The 9,908-nt window shown below is 35.7% G+C and overlaps 1 protein-coding gene across 4 annotated transcripts; it reads left to right on the plus strand.

The window, feature by feature from the left end:
- Positions 1-5,470: 5,470 nt before the first annotated feature.
- LOC106336479 lies at positions 5,471-9,832 on the plus strand. Of its 4 annotated transcripts, XM_013775315.1 has the most exons (11): positions 5,471-5,693; positions 6,088-6,193; positions 6,659-6,797; positions 6,893-7,192; positions 7,255-7,402; positions 7,477-8,430; positions 8,517-8,755; positions 8,833-8,906; positions 8,998-9,106; positions 9,194-9,260; positions 9,353-9,427. In XM_013775315.1, the coding sequence occupies exons 2-10, from the start codon at positions 6,138-6,140 to the stop codon at positions 9,227-9,229; spliced, it is 2,055 nt and encodes a 684-aa protein (XP_013630769.1). In that variant the 5' UTR covers positions 5,471-5,693; positions 6,088-6,137; the 3' UTR covers positions 9,230-9,260; positions 9,353-9,427. The 4 variants fall into 4 exon arrangements, with proteins under 4 accessions (XP_013630769.1, XP_013630768.1, XP_013630770.1 ...); XM_013775314.1 differs by having other exon boundaries at positions 9,194-9,430; XM_013775316.1 differs by having other exon boundaries at positions 8,998-9,101; positions 9,194-9,424.
- Positions 9,833-9,908: the final 76 nt, after the last annotated feature.

The raw sequence follows: 9,908 nt of genomic DNA on the forward strand, positions 1-9,908 counted from the left end.
ACTTTTACTTATATGATTTTGTAATCATTTGTATTTTGTCATAACAATAATTTTAAACCATGGATCGCAAAATTTGAATGTGAGACTTTTAACAGTTTTAGTAATTTATAGTCATTTTTTAAAATTCAAAATATAACATATACAGAAAAATCTAAATTTTTATAATATGGTTATCATGTTTTTTTTTAAATTATTTTAATAGTTTAAAATTAAACAAATTTGATAGAAGATATATTTTTTTTTATCAGATCTTTATTATTCAAAATCATTAATTGTCATATATATTTTACCAACATTAGGCAATTCCATAATCTTTATTTAAGAAAATAATAAATGACATTAATAATGAATTTATGGTTAGTTTAATAAAAAGCTTATTATATAATTAGATGGATCAACCTATTTCTCTAATAATTCTAAGAATCATCCTAGTGATGATATATGGCTACAAAAAGAAGTCGTAATGTTTCACAAATAATATATAGGGGATATGAAATATCCTAAACATCAATTTTAAACAGAGGAAATACATATTTTGAAGTTTTCACACATATTTATATTAAATTTAGATTCTAAATATATTCTTTTTGTGATTGGCTATTTCTATAACTTTTAGTTAATAAACATTTAGTAAACATAATTACTTTTTGAACTTTTAAATTTCCCTTTACTGTTTAGCAATAATGTATTGAAAAATAAAAAAAATATATTTTGGAAACAATTTTTTAAAAAACATTAATTATTTTAATGGAGAGGGGTATATATGAATTGTAAATTGATTTGATATATTTAGTCTTTGAATAATCAACTTGTGTTTCAACAAGATAATTTAAAAGTAGTATCAACTAGAGTCAATTGATGATATGGTTGACATATAATTATAAAAATTTCAAACGTCTTTCTTTCATAGATTTAAGAACTTTTATAGTGGAGAACCGTAAATATAATTGAATACTAGTCTATAAATTAAACTCACCAACTCCAATGGTCTAAGATCTGGTATTGTCTGAGTGTAGACCATGAATTTAAGACCAAATTTAATTGAGAACAACACCTAATCATGTTTTACCAACCTCGTTGTGTAGCTCGTTTTATTTCATGTTTGTTAAAATTTGTACTCTGCAATCACCATACAAGAATTATGCATATACGTTTTTAGTCAACCGAATTATGCATTGACTAGTATGATAAAATTACATGTTTACATTAATTTCTTTGTTACAATGCTGGAGAAGGCATGCATATTTTCACTTCTCACTTTATCCATCACATAACATTAACAAAATGTAAAAAAATTGTGCATTGTTATCACTTCAAAATAGCACTAAACCTCACCTCATTCATGTTATCATTTTTTTATCAACAGCATATTCTCAAATATATCTCATTTATTCGAATCTTTAGAAAATGATTTTAGATAAGAAAATCTTCTAAAAACGACAATTTTTAATTAGAGATTATTTGTCGCAATTTTTTTTTTGTCAGAATCGTTATTGAATGTCATTTAAGTTTTCTCTTTGTCTCTCTCAATTTCACTATCTCTTCTTTTTTCTTTAGTTTTTATCAGTAAAATTCTTATCACCTAAGTATTCATTGTTTACTTCAATTGTATGACATCAGAAACCATCCTAACATCAATGAATATGCGCAATAAAAGAAACATACACTCATTGTTGCTGACTAACTCGTAAAAAACACCACTTAAACTTCAAGCTTTGATATCTTCTCATCAACAACATAATTCATGGGATGTAATGACGACAACAAAAACGCCAAAGGAAGCAAGGCCTAGGTAAAAGGTTACTGGTGCTATATAATATATCACCAGGAAAACTATACCAAAGCCAAATACAATGGATGATGCCTCAACAATCCGAACCGTGAAAGTAGAGAAAGAACGGAAGACAATATGTATAAATATGTCAATGAACAGAAAATAAAAGGATCACCTTAGTAAAGTCTTCAAGGAAACTGAGAATCACTTTCAGATAATCTTCGACTTGAAAGATAGTTACGCATTTTTGTGTGCATTAATCGCAAACCAAATAGGTAAAAAGGCAGAGCCGCAGCCGTGATAAACTTTTTTTTTTTGGAACTCAAACATTCATTCAATCTTAAAGTTATACGGTGAAGCCGCTCGATACAAGGTTTAAAGCTTGTTTAGCAAGAAGATCAGCCTCAGAGTTGCCAGCTCGAGGGATCCAAACAAAAGATACAGAAGTAAAGAAATTACAGGCGATTCTGATATCAGCAATAGTACCATAAATCCCTGGAGGTTCCACCATGGAATTTAAAGCCTTGATAAGTTGAGAAGAGTCCGATTCAAAGCTGACGTACTGGATCCCCAGTTCCTCACACATCACCACTGCTTTTCGCATTGCCAATCCTTCCGCCACGAGCGGTGAGCTCACGAGTCTGTTTGACTCTTGGAAGCGAAGAAAGCCCTCTGTTTTCTTGATGATCCATCCCAGTCCCGCGTTCTTTGTCGTCCCATTCCAAGCTGCGTCCGTTTGGATCACCACTGTGAGAGGTGAGATGTTTGCTGGTCTGCGAACCAGAGGGGGCCTATGGACTTCCTTGCATTGTGCATTCAACCACTCTCTGACCGCTACCACCGCTTTTGTAATCACTTCATCCGGAGAACTGAGTTTGTTGCTGAAGATGATTCTGTTGCGCGCTGTCCAGAGGGACTATATGATCCATGGCGCAAGCTGTCCCGCAACGATCCCCACTGGGGGTAGACAAGGTACCTCAATCAATCTCATCCGGTCAGTTTCCAAATCTACTAATCCACTCCTATCAACTCTCTTTGCAAATGGAACATCTTTCCAGACTCTCTCCGCAAATTCATATTGAAATAGAAGATGATTAATAGATTCGAGTTCACCGCATCTTTTGCACAAAGGGTTGATCTGAGCCTGACGGTGTAGCAGTGTTTCTCCCACTGGGAGGGCGCCTCTAATGGCCTTCCAAACCAGCATTTGAACTTTGGGGGCTGTTTTCAAGTTTCATACTCCTTTGTTCCAGTTAAATTGTAAGCATATACCGCAGCCGTGATAAACAATATCATCTTATGGCATGTTTTAATATAAATGGACCACCTGTAAATACAAAGTAAAGAAAAAGCTCATTATAAATTATATATTAATTTTCAATCATAGATTCTAGTTCGAAAGTCCAAATCTTAATCCATAAAACTAAACAACAAATAATAAATACCAACACTAAATCAAATTTCTAAAACTAAATCTTAAACCCTAACTCATAAAACTAAAATTCCTAACCCAGCTTAAACTACAAACTAAATCATGTATTTTCTTAACGTTTACTAAATCTTATACAAAATAGTTTGACTTTATCTAATTTTATCTCTAATTCATTGGCATGGTTCAGCTGTTTGTGTTATCAAGCTACTAATGCCTTTGTTTCATATTGCTTTTAGCAACATTATCTATTTTCTTTTAAACAAGATTTAAATTTGTTTGTCCATTGTGCATAACTTTTCTACTTACACAGTTGGAATATGGTGAATTTATATATATGTAATGTAGTTGAAATCTTTCATGGATATTATAAGTTACAATTTTCAGTGATAATTTTGGAAATATATAAATTTGATTATTTCTTGCTCACAATAGGTAGATGCATATGTGATGTGTGCTATCTACTTATAGTTGTGGCGTGAACTGATGCTGCAAAATGTTTCATTTTGTTTTCATAGATATTCAAAATTACTAGTATTGTGCTAATTTGATTTTGTTTGGCTAGTAATTTGATTTCTTTTAGAGAGAATGTAGATCTATATATTTATATCATCAATAAAGCTGAGATTCACATACTTCATTTTTATATGTACTAATTTATGGGATTAGGTATATGCTTACAATTTATGGGATTATGTAAATTATTAATTTTTTACCCGTTCTTAAATAAATCTTACGTAATTCAGTTGGTTGATGCCATGTATTTTTAAAGTCGAGAGAATTTGAATCTTCTAAGACTTTTTTTACTAATTTTTTATTTCTTTTTAAAAAACTACTAACTTGTAAATTTCGTAGAGTTTTTTTGCTTTCAATCCAGCACTTTTCGAACCTGCGTAAGAATTGTATATACTCGCATAGAGGAGAAATACAAAAGTCAAAACCCAAACCACATGAATATAGATCACCCCTTTTAAAAATAATCGATTCAGAATCAGAACTATAGAGACTGGATCAGTCCGATTGATATAGCTACATGACATCCTTCAACTATTCCAAGTTATTTTATCTGAATGTCTATTACATGAAATCAAATAAGTAGTTAAACATTGGTGATCGATCTCAAAATTCCTATGAACAACACACATTTTTGTTGTTTAGTAATGTAATAATGCAAGTAACGTGATTCTGCAATAATGGCATTTACATAGGTCTATAGATTATTGAGAAACAACACTTTGCATTTGTTTTCTTATCAATTATCACGTAGCTTCTAGTAGATAGAATTATAAAGCGGCGTCAAGGACCCCACCCACGAGTCCTCTATCCATACATTTCCCGTCGATTTTGTATTCGAAACCGAATCGATCACATACGTCCAAGTTTTGATTTGGTATTGGGCCACACTCTTCTGTACTCTCACGCGCCCAGAACGCGTGCTCTTTATAATAAATGCCAAACCAAACTAGATTAGTTTCCCTTTTTGGCTTTATTTCTTGTACAGCATTAGATAGAAATTCTTTCATAAACCCCAGAAACTACAAAAGCATATGTACTTGCTTGAATATAAGGGAAATAGTCTTACTGGCGTTTATTCACATTTTAAATGAAAAAACAAATAAGATGTTATGTCGAGAGAATAATTGTAGACTTGTAGTTCAACGATCTTGTTCAAAGCGTATATGCGAGTATTTTGCTTTTGCATGTACTATTCTTCCTGAAAATAAAAATACAAATGAGAATTTATTTTCTCAAGTTTCAAGGCATAAAATTTTATTTATTCCCAGATGCGTGCAGTTCAATTAACCAAATTAAATATCTGCAGGCAATTTATGTATCCATTCATCCATCCGGAGGCGATGGATATTCGTGTATGTCACAACTTAAATGACACGATGAAACGCTCTTCAAGAAAACCTAAGCACTTAAATACCAACTTAGTAAATGTCTCTTTTCCCATGCGTCAATTATTTTTATATGTTAATTTTTTTCCTTTTTCAGTAAAGAGGAAGTTTTCATTAAATAAAGAAGATACTAGTAGTATCATTTAAGTAAATATTCATGAAAACTCTGAGATTTTTTTGTCAACATTAACTCTGAGATTTCATCTAACGTAGACATATAGTTTTAATTATAAGATCCATTATTTATAAAGTGGACTTTTTCTGAGAAATAAAACCTTGTAGGGGACATTAATGTAATAAACAGAAAATTAAAAACCTCCACGCGCTTGTCAATGAAGGACCTGTTTATTTATATATCATCCCCATAAGCTTATTAGATGTCTCTCGTCTCTCCAACGTGCTACGGTGACGACGATAAAAACCGACGACCACTGGCACCGAAACTAACAACACACCAGCAAGCTCCTCTGTTGTCCGTCTTCCTCGGCTAACAAATTTACAGTTTTATCCCTCGCTCTGAGTTGTTGTCTCGTTGGAGATATTATTCTCTCGTCATCTTCTCCTCCTCTTCCGTTGCAACTTTGCAAAAGTAATAAACCCAATTTCTTTCCTTAGTTTTCGAAATTCTCGTTTTGTTTCATTCTCTTTAGCTTTTTGTTGGCGGACATTAATGGTGGTTTAGATTGTTCTCTGATCCGTTTGACGCCGCGTGTGGTCCAATTTCGCCGGCGGGCGGTATTGATTCGATTTTGAGCTCTAATTTACTCTTCTTTAGTTTCCTTTGTCTGTTAAGTATTCACAGTTTGACAAATCTTCCTACATTTAATGTTTATCTTTATTACCAATCAATTTTTTTGACGGTCAATTTCTCTTATTAGCCTAGTTCTTCTTGTGATTTCTCTGGAGAATTCGCGTGTTGTGGAGTCTGATGATGACGAAACTTTCTTAAACTGTTCTGTCCGTTTTTTTTTTTTTTTTTGCAGTGATTTTGAGGTTCAGTTGGAGAGATTAGAGTGCAATCATCCGTGTTGAGATGGGGAATGGTGAAGAAACAAAATGTGTTTTCCCCTTGACGAGTCTCCAGATTGGGTAAGTTCTCTTGCTCTGTTGATCACCCTATGTCCGTTTCTCTGCAGCTTATTGGACTATATTAGTTTCCTTGTTCTGTCTTTTGCTTTTTAATTACAATATAATAAAGTCTTGTTTCACCTATTGTTGAACCTTTATTAAAGGAAACTGATGCCTGGGTTTTATATTCCTTTCTTGATTCTGATGTAGTATCAATTCTTGGTGTTAATATTAAAAACATCAGTGAATTATAGTTTGAAGCAGCACCTTTGTTCTAGCAATTCTCTTGTCTAGTTTCATGATATTCTCTTCTCTGTGGAACCGCATTAGGGTTGCGTGTGTGGTTGTTCTGAATCTCAATGTGTGTTGCCTTCTTTTTCTCATAAAAAAGCTCTTAATCTGGTAACAGTTACGTGTTTGTTACATAGATTGTCACATTTTATTTGCCTGTTGTTCTCTGCTTATCTGGCTTTTCTTTGGTTTCAGAGACTTGCAGTCATATCTTTCTCATCTCAGTATTTTCATGGCCAATAAAAGCAAGAAGATTTACATACTGGTGGACAACCGGCCTTGGTTGAATCCCGGCACCCGATCTGCTCACTTCTGGCAACTTATGGTTACAAAGGTTGTCAAAAACTGCTTCCTAAGTACATTTTCTTGTTGTCGCTTCAGATGAAAAACATGATGGAACTGACTGACCCCCTCTATCTTTGTTTGCAGTCCAGACTCTCCCCTTTTGCAAACACGAAAGGTCGAGAAGGGAAGAAAAAGCAGAAGCAGGAGGATGAGAAGAAGCCTAAAGAGGCGTGCTCCCAGGCCAACAATAAGAAAATGAAGGAGCTCAAGAAATGGTTCTCACTGATCGACGCGACAACGTTTTCAAAGAACAAAATACCTGCAAAGAAACTGCAGAGCTCCTTGTATCTAAACAAGCAGCTGCACAAGACCTTGTATGGTTTCATCGTGTTTGAAGTTGAATGGGACAACGTGAGGGGTATCAATTACTTGAATGAGCTGCAGGTACTTCCCTTGCAATTCTCCACTGTATGCTTTTATTGTTTCTTACTTTTATCTTTTTGCAGACAGACACCTCTCTCGCTATTGAAGCTAAGTTGATGCGGAGGTGGGAGTTTGAGAGCATCGATCAAGCTGTAACGAATATGTCTCAGTGGTTCTCTGGTTCAAAATCTGAAAGATCTTGCTTGATGGAATATCTTGATACAACTAAAGGTATTATTATTCCCTTTTCATTAATGGCTTCTTGCATGCTTTATTAAGCTTACACAGTATTGTAACTCTTTTAGGAGAGGTTTTTCATGACGCTGAAGCTGATTTCTCAAAAGCTTCACCTGTTGATGACGACGACAAGCTCTGTAGCGATTATGTTTCTGTTGAAAACGACTCTCCATGTCGCTCAAGAAGTGTCTTCGGCGTTGACCAATCTACTGCAGACTACGATGAAAACGAGCCGCACACACCGCCTCTGACTGGTCCATACAAGAGAAGAAGAGTAACAAAGGCAATCAGCACCGGAGTTGAATTTGACTATATGGAGGAAACACCAAAAAGAAAAGATACCCACCCCTTCGACCAACCTGATGGTGAGAACACCATTGAACCAACCCATTACAAAGATGTCCTAGTTCTTGTCAGGTTTGGTGACCGTGACCTGCCCTTCAAATTCCGAGAGGTTATAATGTCTGACGTACGCTTGCTTACTCTGCTTGAAGCTGGTCTCCCTTCATGGGTCTTGTTCCTACAGTCTTACCCCGGGTTCTGCCATCTTTACCGGCCCTGGATGTGCCTTCTCGCCAGAACACTGTACGTGATCATATCAATCATCACCGTTGTGATCGGTTTCTACGATCTCTACAAAAACGTTCCCGTTCTAAAGGCCACCGCGTCTCGGCTATGCGGGCCGCTCTTTGATTGGGTCGAGACATGGGACATGGTGTCAAGGATAAAGTACTTGGGGACGATGTTGTTCCTTCACAACGTTCAGAAGGCTGTCAAGTGGGCTATGACGATGGCGCGTGCCGTGCAGTCGTTTGTTTCTTTGCTCGTGATGCCTCTGGTGAATCCTCTCTTGGAGGTTCTTGGTTTGCTCCTGCCAGTTTGGAACTCGCTGGCGGAAACGGTTGAGAGCTTGGTTTCGGTGGTTTGGATAGTGGTCGAGTCTTGTTGCAGTCTTGTTGGTGAAGTGGTGGAGTTGGTGCTTTTGCCCATTTGGTTTATCGTCTCACTAGTTTGGAACATCAGTAAGTAAAACAAGCATTATTATTAATATTCTTTAAGCATATAATCAAAAACTCTGATCCTTTTTCTTTACTTTTCAATTGTGCAGCAAGTGCGGTTTTGCTGCCTCTACTCTGGATCATATCAGAAGTGTTATACGCACCATTTCGTGTAATAGTTGGTTTGGCCAGCGGTTTAGCGTTTTCCTTCTCGTACATATTCGATGTTCTTGGAGATTTATGGCGGTACATGAGCAGCATACTTCAGCTTGCATCAGATTCTCAAGCAGCTGTGAAGACATATGAAGTCTCCATGTGGCGCACACTTTGGAACGACCTCTTTTCTCATGTCAGTAAACCAATGCCAAAGAATCTGAATCCTTGCAACTTTCAGTCATTACTAAATGTGTGGCTTCATTTTTTCAGGTTTTTCGTGCTGTCAGGAGTATATTGAACGGGTTTGTAGCCTTCTTTGCTGCCTGTAATAGACACCGGCTTAGGTAAAGTAGTTTCTCACACACAGTTACACTTGGCTATGTAGCCAAGTTTCTGACATTTGTTTGTGTGTTTGTTATGGTTTTGAATCTGCAGTATATATAATCACATGCAAGATTTTATCCAGAGACTACACGGACGAACCTTGAGATCAGGCTCTAGAAACTCAAAACATGGCAGATCTGCTAAGAACCATCAACGTACAGTGAGTTTCCTCACCATCTGGTCTGTTTTCGGAATCAGTTTGGCTTATTTGCTTTTCTTCTCACACTGGTTTTGATCATTTTCGCAGGGAGATGACACAAGAAGGAAATTGCACCTTACATAGAAGTCAACAGACTCAACACCAAGGATTTAGGGTATAGATAGTTTTACATTTCTCATGTTTTGTGGCAAAAAGCATTTATCCAAAGTTGGCCGAGTGATGATGTATATATTACTTACTATACAGGAAAGGAATGACCGAATGAGTCACTCTTCTTGCAAATCTGTGTTACAACGTCACTTTATAAAATCTCATTGACAGGTCTTCTCATTTACAAACTAGTTTTTGGGTGGACTCTACCTTTGGGCATTAGATGAGTTTTTTGATACCCAAATTTATTTACATTCGGGCATATGCAGGTTTCACCCTATTCTAGACTCGATCCGAGATCCCAATCCAAGCATAATAAAATTCGTATCAAGCATAGTTGAGGCCTAAGAAGGAACGATAGGTCTACGAAGGTTAAAACTTAAAAGTCCACCTCTGACTGAAAAAGTTTCACATGCCGAATTCAATGAGTCAAAACAAAACGTATAGAAAATAAAAGCATTAAAGACCATCATAAAAACACTTGATTCACGCTGAAAATCACGACCCCGATACAGATCCAAAAACCTATAAAAGAAGAATGATACCAACAGCGCAGCCCATCGATGTGGACGCCCTTTTGGATAATTCCAATTAACTTGAGGAGCAAGTTAACTCATTAAAGTGAAGTTTGATGGGTTAAGGAAAAAAAAAA

This window comes from Brassica oleracea, chromosome C3 (genome assembly GCF_000695525.1).
Source record: "Brassica oleracea var. oleracea cultivar TO1000 chromosome C3, BOL, whole genome shotgun sequence".
NCBI classification, from domain to species: Eukaryota; Viridiplantae; Streptophyta; class Magnoliopsida; order Brassicales; family Brassicaceae; genus Brassica; species Brassica oleracea.